Source organism: Poecilia latipinna, unplaced genomic scaffold (assembly GCF_001443285.1).
Source record: "Poecilia latipinna isolate Pla-1442-1.1 unplaced genomic scaffold, P_latipinna-1.0 Scaffold1932, whole genome shotgun sequence".
NCBI lineage: Eukaryota > Metazoa > Chordata > Actinopteri > Cyprinodontiformes > Poeciliidae > Poecilia > Poecilia latipinna.
The window spans coordinates 74160-89273 of record NW_015114548.1 but is presented as its reverse complement, the minus strand read 5'-3'; the positions used below and the strand labels follow the sequence as shown (position 1 = coordinate 89273).

General features: G+C 38.0%; 1 protein-coding gene across 1 annotated transcript in view; it reads right to left on the bottom strand.

The window, feature by feature from the left end:
• The window catches only part of eipr1 (EARP complex and GARP complex interacting protein 1), a 54068-nt gene that overhangs the window by 22286 nt on the left and 16668 nt on the right, over window positions 1–15114 (bottom strand). Inside the window, exons 5-6 of the mRNA XM_015015595.1 lie at window positions 9866–9965; window positions 2518–2654 (exon numbers count right to left, since the gene is read on the bottom strand). Of these exons, the coding sequence (XP_014871081.1) occupies window positions 2518–2654; window positions 9866–9965 (237 nt within the window). The remainder of the gene's footprint in view (window positions 1–2517; window positions 2655–9865; window positions 9966–15114) is intronic.

The following is a 15114-nucleotide window of genomic DNA, read 5'->3' as shown; positions in this document are numbered from 1 at the left end:
ATCTTTTTAATACCTTTTCCCTTTCTCCCCCCCCCCCCCCCCCCCTTACTCTCTCACTAAGCTCCCCTCTCAATCTCTTTGGCACTTTGCTGTTATCACGACGATCAATAGCGAGGTGATTATTATTCTTCTAGCACAGCCCACACGTACACACACGCTGACCTCCCTCATCAAGTAGCTAAGAAACCCAGAGCACACAAACAAAGCATACACTTGCAATGCAGACACACAACGAGGGGTTGTGAGGTGTGCTGCTGATAACCTGCAGTTACAAGGTTAATGTGTGGTACTACACATGCTCCATGTCAAGCAGGAACATTACGGTTCCACCACTCCCACTTCATTACGTGTAGAGGTGGGGAAAAAAAAGCACTTTCTTCTGCTTGTGAACAATGGATTTTAAGCAAAACGTCACAAGTAGACACAAAAGTGTCCTAAAACCGACGGAGAATGCAACCAGAACGTCAACATATATGAATGCATTGAAATGAAACATTACACATAAATACATAAACTAAAAGCACAAAACTAAAGCAGTCTTTTTTTTCTATCTTCATATGTATTTTATATTTCCTCTGACCTAATTCTAAACAATGCAGTCATCTTTTCCTAGTAACAATTTCCACACGAAAGGAGATTGTTGTCAGTGTAACATGCTAGAGGTTACAAAGGGTGCTCTTTTTTTTATTTTTGCTTTAGCAGCATCCTGACTATCAAAAAGACATTCATAAAAAGCATTTATAGAATATTAGAAAAATCTGTCCAGTCACAATCTTTTCCTAGATAGTTTCAATCTCTAAAAAGGTTTCCACATTGTATCATCTTAAAACAAGACAGATGCAAAAACATATGTACAAATCTCTGTTTTTTAAAGAAAATGAATAAAACGTCTTCATTCCAAAAGCCTTTTGTTGTCCAAAATGATGAGTTTATTTAGTGTAATTTAAAGTAGTTATTTACTACTTGTCTTCTCCTACTTTCCAAATCTCATCTGAACAAAAATGTTTAGAGGCTGTAAAATAATACAGACATATTTACATCATGCATGTTGAATGTGATGCTAAGAACAGTGAACTACATGGCAGAGATGAACAAAGCTAAAACTGAATGTCTGAGCAAAATGCACAAATGTGGTCTAATCAGAGATCTTTAAGACGGTGTTTCAGTCAATCAGGCATGAAAACAGTCAAGACAGCAAAGACAGAAGAACCTTTTCAAGGCAACGTACTCAGATATTTGTCTCATTTGTCTTCCAAACTCATTGAGTAATGGTTTTAAATAATAATGATTTTGGGACAAAACAAAATAATTGTGAGCATATTTTTTTTTCCATTATCGAGCAGCCATAGATCACGTCATATTTTCACACCAGGGAAATGTACAGTTCTTAACATTTAGAAAGGCTTTCTTCCCACAGTCAATAACACTGCTAAGCATTGCAACATGTAGAAAGTAAACATTTCTTTAAAACTGCTGTTTTGGACAAAAGTACTGATTTCATTCCTACCTTAATGTGTCATTTTAAATCGATTTATCAAAGTCTGTTAATTCTTTATTATGCATCTTTGATAGTTTTATCTTTATTTGAATATTTTTATTGAATTTTTGGCAAAAAAAAATAAAAATAAATCAAAATAAATCCCCTACCAATACATTCAACTGTATGTTTTTTTGTTTTTTTTAAACTGAGTTGTTGATTGTAATTTTAATACTGATTGTATTTTTGGACATTTTTTGCAATTTCCCAATAGGCTTCTGGCCAACTTAAACACAGTTTCATCCTTCATTTAGAAAATATGAAGTGACAATCAAAATACCTTGACTAAAACTGAACTAGTACGTAGCAAAATTATTGAAGTACTTCTTAAGTTATTACTGATTGTTGGCTTAAACTGGGACAAAAATGTCAAACAAAGCATATAGATTTAAAATTAAGCACTTTTGTTTGCATAAGAAATTCTAATTATTTGAAAAGAAAGTTGTTCTAAAACATGCTCAGCATGACGAGTATAATTAAAAACACATTTCTGTGCGCAGCACTGAAATGTCTTGTAAAGCCATGTAAATACCTTCTGAAACCATTAAGCTCTGACAATTTAACTTACACGACACTTAAATGACTCATTTCTGTCAGATTTAAAAGTATCCGACTCAAACATCCAACTGGCTTTAAGTCAGGTGATAGCGGACGGCTCCTGTGTAAGAAATCATGGCTCAACACTGAGTGGCAAGGAATTAAGAGTGTTATGCTGCGAGATTTTCAACATCAAGGTCACTAAACCAAACTTTGATGTTTCATTTGCTAAATCGAGCAAATTCCATAAACTTTATAGTGAGACAGTTGATATAAAGAAACCGTAAGAGCCACGTGGTGTTTGCAATAAAACATTGCAACTCGTCTTTCCCTAGACAATAAACAATTGAAGTATTTGAAATAAAGTAAAACAAATACGTGTAAGGCATAAGGCTTTATAGGAGTTTTACATTTTCAGACTCGCCTCCGGTAATGGAGCTCACCTCATAGTGCGAAGATCCCAGCCTCGGATGGTCGTGTCGTTTGCCGTGGCGAGCTGGCTGCAGTTGTGGTGGGGGCTCCATTTGCCAGAGGTGAACTTCAGCTGACCTTTACCCTCGAGGGTGGCAGTGCTGGAGACCTGCAGCACACCGGAAGACCTTTATTAACTTGTCAGAGCATCCATGGAAGTTTCACTTAAATACATGTGACAAGTTCAGCAGGAACAGTGCATTCAGTCAGAATAATAAGAAGCTTTTTCTCTCTGCCTTAATCAAGATTAAAATATATTCCTAAAGGAACCATTTTAAGGTTTACTTTTGGACGCTGTATTTCATTGTTCAGCCGATGCTAATAAAAGCAAAAGATTTGTTCATGTGGTTTCAAAACTGCTTTAACTGTCATACCATTTTTAGTTTAAAACTGTTCAAATTACACGCCTTAGAAACAGAAGTTTTCTCCAGCAAGCAACTAAAATAAGTGTTGCATTTCTATTTTAAATAAAAGGAGTTAGATCATATTATGCATTTCTGTTGAAATGTTAGTATTAAAACATAATATTGTGGCACTTTTATTCACAGATTTCATATTGTCAAAATGTCATACCAGCAGAAGTTTATTCGCCGCCTTGGTCTTTTAAAAGTTACCAGTAATAAGAGGATTTAATTAAGAACTATAGAAACCGCGCACCTTCAGTGGGTAGCAGATTTGTGATCGGTGTACTTTATTTTACTCACATAATTCACCTAATTATAGCTTCCTTTTTTTTTTTTTCAAAAAGACGTCCGCCAGCATATGTTTACTGAGGAAAAAATGCTCACTAACACATAAAGTTTATTGATTTTTCATATAAAAAAAGGACTTCTATTTGAAAGAAGAGAAACTTCAGCCTTCATGATCACTCACTTTTTCTGTTACAGAATATGTATCTTTTTTAACTATTTTACTTCATAACTATTTTACAACTAATTTAAAGCAGAACCTCTTCAATTCTGTTTTTGCTATGGCTTATCTTTCACTCATAGCTTATCTATAAAGCTCTTCAATTTTAATAAACTTGCGGGGGATTCCTCTTCACTTTTGTAGTTCTACAACCTTGACTTTGAATAACACAAGTTTTGTAGCATTGACCTTTGTTAGAAGACCTCCCCTTTGAAAGCTTCCACCTTCCAGGCAGAAAACTCAACTCTGATGAACTGAATACTTGAGGACATTCAGCAAGTTTTTTTAGTGTTTTCTTAGTGCTTTTCTTCCAGGTTTTTTCAAAGTAAGCCTGTGGAGTTTGCGAAAAGCTCTTACTCAGGCTAGGGATTTTTTTTCTCTATTCTGTGACTTATACTCCAAATTTAAGACTCAAAAATACTTTGAAAGGTTTTTGCTACTTCATTGTGAGCTAGTATTGGTTTTGAAAGAGACAAAAAGTTTAATATTAGTAGTGAAGATACTGAGTTTATTCCTCCTGGTTTAGTAATGATTTAGTTACCTTTTATCAAACCTGCAATGGATTCCCATTGGTCTTTCAAATAAATGATGTGTGGTAGGTGGAGACCAGCGCTGCAGGAAATTTTCATTAATCAATAGTTTCCTCTAAATTTGTGTGCGTTAACGAGATTGAGGTAGTTTTTTGCTTTGCTGGAGGTGATTTACACACAAGACCATTTATTTTGGAAAAGATCTGCTGAGCTCTGAGAACGCTTAAAACTGATTAGTGTGAAGAATTGAATCAAAGCTGTGTAGGTTGGTTGAGGATCACTGGAATGTATTATGTCATTTATTTTTCAAACGTGAATTGGTGTAGAAATTAAGTAGCGCAGTGAAGGCCGATTAAACTGGAGCATTTGAGGTTTCTCAAACAGGATGACATGCTTGTCCCTGGATATTTTGTCAGATAGATTTCAAATAAAAACAATGATGGTGAATTTAATGAAAGCCAAAATGCTTCAAACCCTCTGATTTATAAAGTAAATTGCTTCGTAGGGCTTTTCTTGAAAAATAGAATCCAATTAATGCAGCAGACTCGCTTTGGATAATATCTTTCCCTAAAATTTGTGATGCATCTAACAATTCCAAAAAGCAGAACCCAACTCCATTTTTCTTTGCTCCCTGACTGTCTGCAGGTTTTTATTCTCATCCTTCTCCCTCTCCCAGTTCTCCAGCCCTCCCTCTTCCTCTCCCATCCCTGGCTGCTGGAGCAAAGATCATCGATCGGTCCGTCACCACACTGTTCCCTGGTACATTCTCATTATTTCAGCTAGGGAGGACAGAGGGGGGAGACGGTGAGCGGCCCATGGAGAAGGAGAGAGGAGAAAAGGAAGGGAATAAAGCAAGAGGGATTAAAGGAAGAAGAATTGTACAGGTGCAGAAAACAGGAAATGGTAGACATTTGTCAGTTGTTAAGTTGGACTGCGAGGTTTCAAGAGGAAACACTAAAATTGTACACTTTTCCAGACTCAAATGTTCTGGTTTCACTGTCGAGCATAAATATCTACGTTTACCAGGTATTTATAGTAGGACGCATCGATAAATCGGCCCCAATTTCCTTAAATTTGGGAGATCGGTGATAGGCCGATACTTGCATGTGAACCCGATCTTATGCACCGATCTTATCTACCTCAGAAAAGGTCTAAAAATCAACGACTGTCCTCTTTTTCTCTGCTTTGAGAGAGGTTTGACTGTCATGTCTGTACATTTGCAGTTACTAATAGTCACCCCACTGTTGCCAATACAGCATCTCTCTTGTTACATTTAGTACCGTTTCAGACAAAAAAAAAAATCAGTGTCTGTCCATTCAGACGTTTTGCACAGCTGAAAGACTCAAATATGTATGAATGAATCAAAGAATCACTCCAGGTATGTTTGTGATGAGGTACTAACATTTTAACATTATGTAAAGCTCAAAGAAGTTGATTGCAACCCTACCAACCCAAATTCCAAAAAATTTTAGGACATTTTATTTATTTCAGGGGTCTGTATTCAAAAAATGTCCTACAAATTTCAACCGATGTAGGAAAACACGGAGGTCTGCTAAAAAGTCCGTAAAACCCACTCACCAGAGACAGAGAGATGCTTTCTAACCTAAACATAAAGTGAAATTTAATCTTTAGTGAGTCATCATTTCAAGACTACTTACACAGCTTTGATTCAATACTCCCCTTCTTATTTAACTTTAATTAGATTTTTTGCAACTAAGCTGTTTTTGAAGATGTTTTAACCACTTAAAATGAGGGCAATAAATGCTGGACAGCTAGTCTAGTAATTACCAAAGGGTCCATTCAAAGGATAAACCAGATTAGGTTTATCATCTATAAATATGGTTTTAATGTGCCAAAGGACACATGCACACACATATCTAAATGTCTTTTCACGTAACTTAAGGAAAGACACAGCCTGTATTCGACAGAGAAGTAGGAGCTCCCCTCCCCTCCTTGGAGAACATGAGCATTCTTAAGCACCAGTAAGAAAGAAAACTTCTGCAGGAATCCTGCTCCACTAATGGTTCAACAGCAAAGCTGGAGCTTCGTGCATCCCAGCTTCCCAGCTTTATTAGTTCGCTAACCAAATTAGGGGCCCTAACAAGGCAGTACACACAACACTAGGGGACGCATTCATTTAGGAGGCAAGCAGCTCTAATGCAGAGCTTTCTATCAAATCACCATGCAGTCATGCTTTCTTCACACCCCGATGGTTCAGTGTGCGCGCATTAGTTTGTGTGAGAGCAGATGTGCGGGACAAGGTGTGTAGGTGTCCTCAATTCCACCAGCGAATCCAACTGATGAGTGCTGCAAACACACATCATGGGCACAAAAACAATGCACACTGGCATGCTTAAACCCACAATCCTCTCTTATAAATGCATACACACTACCACATCCAACTCATAGAGCCACTAATCCAGGCCAGGCCTGAGACAGAGAGAGAGGGAGAGGGAGAGAGAGAGAGAGAGAAAAAGAGAGAGGGTGAAGAAGAGGGACAAAGAGAGAAAGAGAGACACAGAGAGAAAGAGAGAAATAAAGAAAGAGAAAAGAGAGAGCGAGAGATCCGTGCTGTGCTGGACATGACTAGAGATGAACACATCACACTCTGACAGACTGAAGAGGAGAGGAGAGTGGGATGAAAAAAAAAAAGGAAGCAGGGAGGGAGGTAAGAAGATTAGCATTCTCATCAGCAGTGGAGGAATTTGTCTTGGCTGCCTAGCTCTCCCTCCTTTTTTACATTCCCCTTCTCCTCATCAGCTCCACACTCCTTCCTTATCCTGGCTCAGTCTTCCTCCGTTCTTATATTTACTTTTGCAATCAGCAGGATCCTGTATCGACACGTTTTTCCTTCCTCCTCCCTCCTTCTCATCATATTTCTCCCATTCACATTCATGCCCATGTTTACCTGAAAGCATGAATATCAATTGTTCTGTTTGGTGTCTGTTTCACAGACATGGATCATCTCTGTGATCCACTCGTTTACGTGCTGGACTGACCTACACAGTTCTGTGCAAATGATTATAACTTCCCCACATTTTGTCACACTACAGCCACACTTGACGTATTTTAGCTGAATTATTGTAGAATCGAAGGGAAAATAATACACAACCTTCACTGAAAAGTGCAGTGCGCATTCGTGCCTAGCTCCCTTGGGCCAGCCCCATGTTTAAACACACTTTGTTGCAATTACAGCTCTTCAATAGCTCAATATTTGGAAGTGTGGCCAACATGGACTGAATGGCTTTGTTCACTTCCTCTGCTGCTATTATTAAACTAATATATCTGTACATATTAGTTTTGGGACACAAACTGAAGATGAGTAGGTGATGTAAAATATCAACCTGTTTTTTCCCCCTTTCCTTTTTAATAATAAAATGACCTAGAACTCAACATAAGTAACCCTGGCAAATATTCGGACAGAGTGAGAGGTCTTAGCCTTCCATTTATCTGAACAACAATAAGAAAGAGTCTAACAGACTTTTAGACTCCAAGACTGACTTGTGCTTGCATGCGAGTTTGCTGCCCTTTATGTGAATCTACATAAACTAATGAGTCATACACTTCATATTTCTCATCACATCTGGCTTCTAATGGATCCCCCCCTCCCCCCCCCCCACACACACATGCACACACATCCACAAAAGCCGGCTGACACATCACAACTCGATTAGTTCTTCCCCAAATGCATTCACACATGACACACGCCATTATTTTGTGGCTTTGAATACACATAATGGCCTTTCTAAGTGCAAAGCTGGCAAGTTGGAGACGGTGAATTTACAGTGAAGAGCCTCTTCACCTTGCATTATGAAGGACACAACCACAGACAAATTGACCACAAGTATTTACACTTAATTTAGTTACATTGTTTTTTCTCTGTATTAAGAGTCATTAATATGTATTTCTGCCAGCCAGGGGCGACTCTGACAGGCAGCGTTGAGCAATATTTGGGGTTTGTCCCACTCTTATTTCAATCTCATAATACTTTCATGGAGAACTTTCGACAGCCCTTAATTTAGTATTTGGCCAACATCATTTTTTTTTCTGTTCACTTTTAGACAAAACACAGTCCATTGCAGATGTATTCCCATGGCTTATCTGTACATTTTGCTTCGATGGTAAAATAAATAAGTTTCTAAATATTTTATTTGGATGTTATGTTCTTACTGATACAAAAGGGGTTTAAACTGTGAAAAGGACCAGATGGTTTTGGACTATTTTTATAAATAGAAATCTGATAAGTGTGGTGTGCAATTTGAAATAACTCCTAACTTTGATACCCCAAAATAAAAGTCAGCTCAATGTCTTTAAATGTCACTCAATCAGGTATTATGCCCCACAAGTGGATATATTTTTTTTCTAAGTGGAAATGCAGCTTTTCCATGAAGGGCTGAGACTTTTGTAAGAGGATATACCACAATAAACTGCATGATGAAGACCAATGAACACATCAGACAGGTGTGTCTGAAAAGGCATAAAGTTGTGGAGAAGTTTATAGCTGAAATTCTAAAACAATATCTAAAGCTTTGGTCATGTCATGAAGCACCAGTTAGTCTTTCTAACAATTGGAGGAGCTAATTACCACCAACAGAAGCAGCCATAAGGGAGTAAAGGGACACTGTAAATCTAAAGGAGGAACAGATCGACCGGTCAGCTACTAACTATGTTAGCTGCATCTGTCTTGCCTACATGGAAAACCTGAGAATGAGCTATAGGACCATTTGTTTGCAGTTTCATTAACTCATGAAGGGAACACACTGCTAACGTGGAATAATAGCTGTGTTTTGTGCTCAGATGACATCAAAATTAAGCATTTTGACTTAAAACATATTTTGGAACAAAACCTTTCAGAAGTTGCTAAACTGGGCAGAAGTTCCCCATCCAGCATGGGAATAGCATGCAACTGAAGCTATGTTTTTTTTTTTTTTCTTCTTTTGGAGGTGGGGGTGATGTTTTTATAAAGCATATTCATATGTTAAATGGCCCAGTCAAAGTCCAGATCTAAACATAAATGTATTGTTCGCAGATTCTCTCCCTCCTGTCTGATTAATTTGCAGCTATTTTTCAAAGATTGAATATTTTAGTTTCTAAACTGGCCAAGCATGTAGAAACACCTGAAAGGACTTGCAGCTTTCATTGTAGTAAAAGATATTTCAACAAAGCATTCTGTCAATATTTTATAAAAATCCCAAAACCTCTGTGAGGTTCTAACGTGAAATTAGAGTGACTTCAATTTAGAGATGCTGCGGTACACTCTGGCTTCAGGTCCATTAAGATTAGTTTCATTCATGAACACCCTTTTATCACCATACAATTTGAATTATGTTCTTTTCGTAAGTTTCTTTCTTCTCACACATTTTAAACACAACATGAATACAGCTGTGCACAGGGAGAGGCAAAGTTCATAACTCGTTTTGTTCAAGCCACATGACTGTGTCCTGCTCATCCCCATGTCTTACGAAGACAATTATTTCTGCTGCACAGCATGATTTCCCCACATTATATGCAATAGAGTCAGACAGCACATAATTCTTATAAAAATATCACAAGAAGTTTCTGTATGTTTTAAATGAGAAATAAAACATTGTAGAATGAAACGAACCACGCTGCAGGCGAATAATGCAGAGATGGACTGATTTCTCAGTTCTGACACAAGAGTCTTACAATCAGCATGGGGCAGAAGTGTGGCTGTTACAGGAGCTCTAACGTAGATCTTTGCAAATACTTTATATGAACATGTGTGAATAGTGTAAGCAGCTGTTTTGTCAGTGAAAATATGTTTCAGTTAAAACGATGAAAAAAATAAAAAATAAAAACTTGGTTCTCAAATAATAAGTGTGTGTGTGAATGTGATTTTCAGTGTGTGTGCGTCTCATACCGTGGCTTGTGTGGAGCTCTCCTGGAGGTCCCAGAGCAGCGCATGGTTATCAGCCAATGAAATCACACGCTTGCCATCGCCCATGGGCTCCCACAACACGCTGTAAATGCAGAAGGACACACATGCAGCTTATAAACACTCAGAAGACCTGAGTCATGGTCAATAAGAGCACAGAGTTTGGTTATATTTACATGTAATCCACACAGTGTAACAGAAAGATGTGATCTAGCACATTAAGGTAATGGCCCACTACCCACGCAGTGGCCTACTCAATGCACCTTATTATTAGCACTTCAGAAATTTCTAAATTACACAATAGAACCATTCAAAATAAACCATAAATAGACTGCTTTTAATTAACATTTGCAACTGGAGGTCAACAGTTTTAGCACTAATGAAAACATAGGAACAGTATAAAAAAGGAGTTTTCAGTAAAGTTTGTCTCTTTCATTAGCTGTAAATTATGTTTCAGGCAGATCATGAAAAAACCCTTTAAAATCCCATTTGAGGTGCCTTATTTGTTACCTCAAATGGGTAAGAAATGGGTAGTATCTCATCAGTTCACAGAAAATCAAAAAAAAAAAGTGTAATGCAATGTCATTCAAAAATGACAGTGGTAGGGGTACTAGGGCAACAGCCCGCTGTGTTTTTGTGTAAAAAAAAAAAAAAAAAAAGATAAAAAGTTGACAAGAAATTTAAAAATAACAAAATAATTATATGATATTGGAAGACATTATTGAGAATGCTTAAGCACTAACTATAGAAGGATAGAAGAATTGTATGTAAACATGAACGGTCCGCATGCAAACTGACTTTAAACCATCACCGGTTGCTACGGTTACCTGCTGTTATCTTGCCGTTTTAAGATTAGCTAGCATGTTGTCAGCAAACAACTGTTTACCACAGAGTGATCAAAGAAGTTATGCTAACAGACTCATTAGTGAATGGGATACAATGACCCCAAAGTGTTACAAGCAAGTGAGGGAAATGATGAGGAAAAATGCCCCAAATTTCAGAGGCTAGACTTTAATTACTTAGAATATTTCAAACAATTTTGTTATGGTGAGATCATCTCCTCCTGATGAAATGCGCTGAGTCTCTCTATGTAGACAAACTAATCCATTGTGAGGGTTTTCCTAAAACTGTAAATTTTCGTAGAAAAATGGAAGTCATGTTTATTGTGAATGGGACAAATGACATACGATCATTTCTACCTATTTGGGTCACAATTAGAGACCATTTTGACTGCATGCAATTGCATGCTATTCTAGTGAAATTTTTATGGCCGGACAAAATAAAAATGGATTCTACTTCTGAAAGACCATTGCAGTGATTGGTCACCGTTAACAAAAAATCTTGTGAATTTTACAAATGCGAACACTATTTACCACATAAAAATGAACATGTAGCTGCAGCCATCAAGGCAGGTGCTGGACTAAGCCATCAGAAATCAAAAGTGCAGCAGGCTGAACGGGAGGCAGTGCCAAGTGCAGAACTTCTGACATCTGCAACAGATGCCACAAAGCTGTAGGGAGTTGCAACAGGCAGAGGTGAACGTTCAAAACCGTCCATCTTGAGTGAAAGATGATGTGCATAATCCATGGTGAGTTACAAAAATTCAGAGATGCATGACTAGCACACAAGTCTAGTCATGTGCAGGGGAATGGACGGCGCACACACTCTCCCACGGTTAAATGCCACAATAGGTAGCTTTTATAAAAATGTATGTTTTATATATTTGTTGATATATTGCAGCACTATAATACGAAGGTATAATATGAGAAAAAAAATATTTCCCCTGCCTTCTTCCTGTGGTCCTACTGCCATGTGTACAAATATATACCACGTGGTCACAGAAACAACCAATTGGAGCCAGGAGGAGGGTCTTAGTGGTCTCAATCAAACCCATGTATGTGCTGCTTCCACCCTCCTCATTGTTCACTGCAGGGCTACGGTTTCTTTCCCACAGCAAAGCCTAAAATGGAAGTTCAAATTAGTGAAAGGGGAATGGGGCTGACTGACCTGGAGCCTATGTATGTTTTACCCATGTTCCAAGTGTAACAGTCCAGATCAGATTTGTGTTGCTGGCTGTTATGCATCTCACCTGCTGCAGTCTTCTCTGATTATACTTTTGGAAGTAAATTCATTGCCAATAAAAGTGACAGCCTTGTATAAATGAGAGAGTACTCATTGGCAAATCCTGCAGCCCAATTCTGTCAATCTAATGCCACAAGAGTGGGACACATGGTTGCTTCACCGTCGCTAAAAAAATAGCTTTTACTGCATACTTTGCTTTGATCGCTCCCTGCATACAACCGTCTGCAGAGTATTGATTCTTTATTGCATGCCTCGTGGAGCTGCAAGTCCTCACTGTGCTCTACTTAAAGCATATATTATGAGCACAGGGCCACTTGCTGAGTTTTTCATTGCTCCCTTGTTGGAGACTGGATCACATCTGTACTTTTCATCATTTCTCTTAGTTCACATAGCTAAATAAAGATGGAAACAGTGACAAGACAGAAGAACCCAACAGACAAAGCAGTTCTTTAACTCCCAGTCTTACCATGCAAGATAAAGTCAGCGACCTTCAAACGAGCCAAATATAACTATGGTCATAAAAATGTTCCCATTTTCAGTGTTGATTAAATGTTATAATTTTTATCTTAAAAGATAATTATGTTTTAATCCGGACTGAATGCAGTGTAAATTTGGATTACTTGTAGGTTTGGTCGTCTAATTCTGACACAGCTATAAAACCAGAGTCGCAAGACGCTTAGTAAATGATGCCCATTATTTAGGAAGTTCATCAATTAGACACTTCATTTTCTTGAACTCATTTGTCAACCTGGAGAAGCCACAACAATGCTTATGTCTGAGAGACGATGAGAGTGTTTGAGAGAGATAAAACAAATGACCAAGTTAGAGTTTGCTGTTGGACTGAGTCCAAGTTTCAAATATAGATAGCGCCATTAGAAGAGGCGAAGCAGAGCGCTGGAGGGATTGAGAGAAGTAGAGGAGGGGCAACGGAGCTGTGTTTATTAGGGCTGTAAATCTAAGGCTGCTGAGGGACGGCTTTTACTGCCCTCCTGAGGAGCAAACAGTCATGGACTCTGGATGCAAAAACACAGACGTAAACACACCCAGCATGCAAACTTATTCGCCTTTAGGGCTGTATCACATTTACTTTAATTCATTTTCAGAAGACAAAGGAATATTTATGCCTAGAGTCAACCCCAAAAATATTTTAGAAGCAAAAACCAGTAGTTAATATTAGTTTTAAAACTTGGATTTCAGGAGCCAGAACTTAACCTGAAGCAAACTGTTGGGGTCAAACCTGCCAATTTCAAAGAAGAGGTTTGTTTGGGAAACAGGCTGGATAAAAGATGGACACAGACACTCATTGTTAAAATAAAGTCATTAATATAGTTGTTTTTTCATTATGTTTAAAGAACAAATCCATCTATACTGAGAATAAATTACTCACAGATAGATTTACAGGTTTCAGTGACACTCAGACTGTTTATGGTTTTATTTGAAAAAAAAAAAAAAAAAAAGAAAGCTTGGTTTCTTTCCATTACACATTATAGTGGTGCAGCACTTTGTGGTCGTCTAAAACAGACAGATATGGGTTGTTTATATATATGACTGGAAATAAGTACATAGAAATTTGTGAGGTTTGTAAAATGGGTTCTTACTATATAACTCACTGAAGGTGAACATTGGACCAAGAATAGCACAAACCCAACACCTACAGCCCCATCTTAAAAATTGAACAGCAGGTGCCAAACACGTGAGGAATCAGCCTAAGTGCAAACAACTGCTAACACAGAAACCTTAAAAAAAGACAACAGATTGCTACCTTCTCCCTGACACTGATGCAAAAACACACATTCATCAGGACACCATAGGGCCAATTAAAACATACTCACCACTTTGGGATTTGCACTTCACATTTTTCCCCAAAGTATCAATTATCTTATGCAACAGCAGAGAGTCGGAGACAATTACTGAGCGGTGTCTAATATCGGCTTTCTTTCTTATTAAACACTGTAAGTTACATGCATTTGACCTTGAGTTTTGCAACAAGCTAGCATCTGAAGCAGTATGGAAATACTGTCAAGGAGAGCTGTGGGGGTTTCACAGCCCCATACATCTAAGTCGAGGGAAGGGATGCATTTCTCTCTCTCTTTGTCTTTCTATACGTCTCTTGCTCTACAGATTGTTCTCCTTTTATGCTATGCTTTGCATGTATACAAATTAAATCCCAGTATGTACAAGACAAACACATCGGGTGTTGCCCTCCTCCTTCTGGACAGGATTTAACAGGCATACCAAGTAAAAAAGTGCCAAACTAAGTGACACCTTTTGCAAGTATGTAGATGAAATTCATGAAAACTACTATGTGTGACTCTTATTTTCTTAATTTGCCTTTATCAAGATTTTGTGAATTAAGTTCCTGAAAAATGAAATTGCATTATTGTAGCAGAGTTTGAAGGTTATCAGACAGAACATTTTCTATCTCATGAGAGGTGAGATGAGAAGGTTAAATCCAAACACAAAAACAAGCTCATTGTATCTATGTAAAAGCCCATTCAGGAACACTGAAGGATGGAAATTTTAGCAGCACTATTGAGCTCTTTGTATGGTGGAAAAGTCAGAATTATTGAAAGAATTTTATACTTTATGAAATACATAATTTAGCTTATTTAAACAGTTATGGCTCCTATTAACAGAGCTTGGATGATAATTTACTCAGAGACAATTCCAGTGTTGCCTAAGGAGGTCAACACCTTATATCAAGGTGTTCATAATTATTAAACAGATTCTTTCCTTAAGGCAAAATAGGCCTAAACAAAGGTTTAATCGAGTCTGAAAATAAAATTTAAAAAAATACCAAATGTCAGAAGAGCTATCAGGAACCCATAATATTCCAATTCTGCCAACTACAACATATCTGCAGTCCATATAACAAGAAGATGTTCTGAACTCAGAGAAATGGCAAAGGCAAGGAAAGCTGAAACCCGACCACCGCCACACACAAGAAATATGTGAAGACAGGTTTCTCACGGGTTTTGTGGATTGATGAGAGTAACTCTTGACGGACCAGGTGGATGGGCCCATCGCTGGATCAGTAGCACAAAGCTCCACTTCATGTCAGACACCAGTAAGATGGGGCAGTAGTACAGGATGATATTATTCAAGATGAGCTGGTTGGATCGTTCTGTGTTGGAGATGGGCTCAAAGTCAAC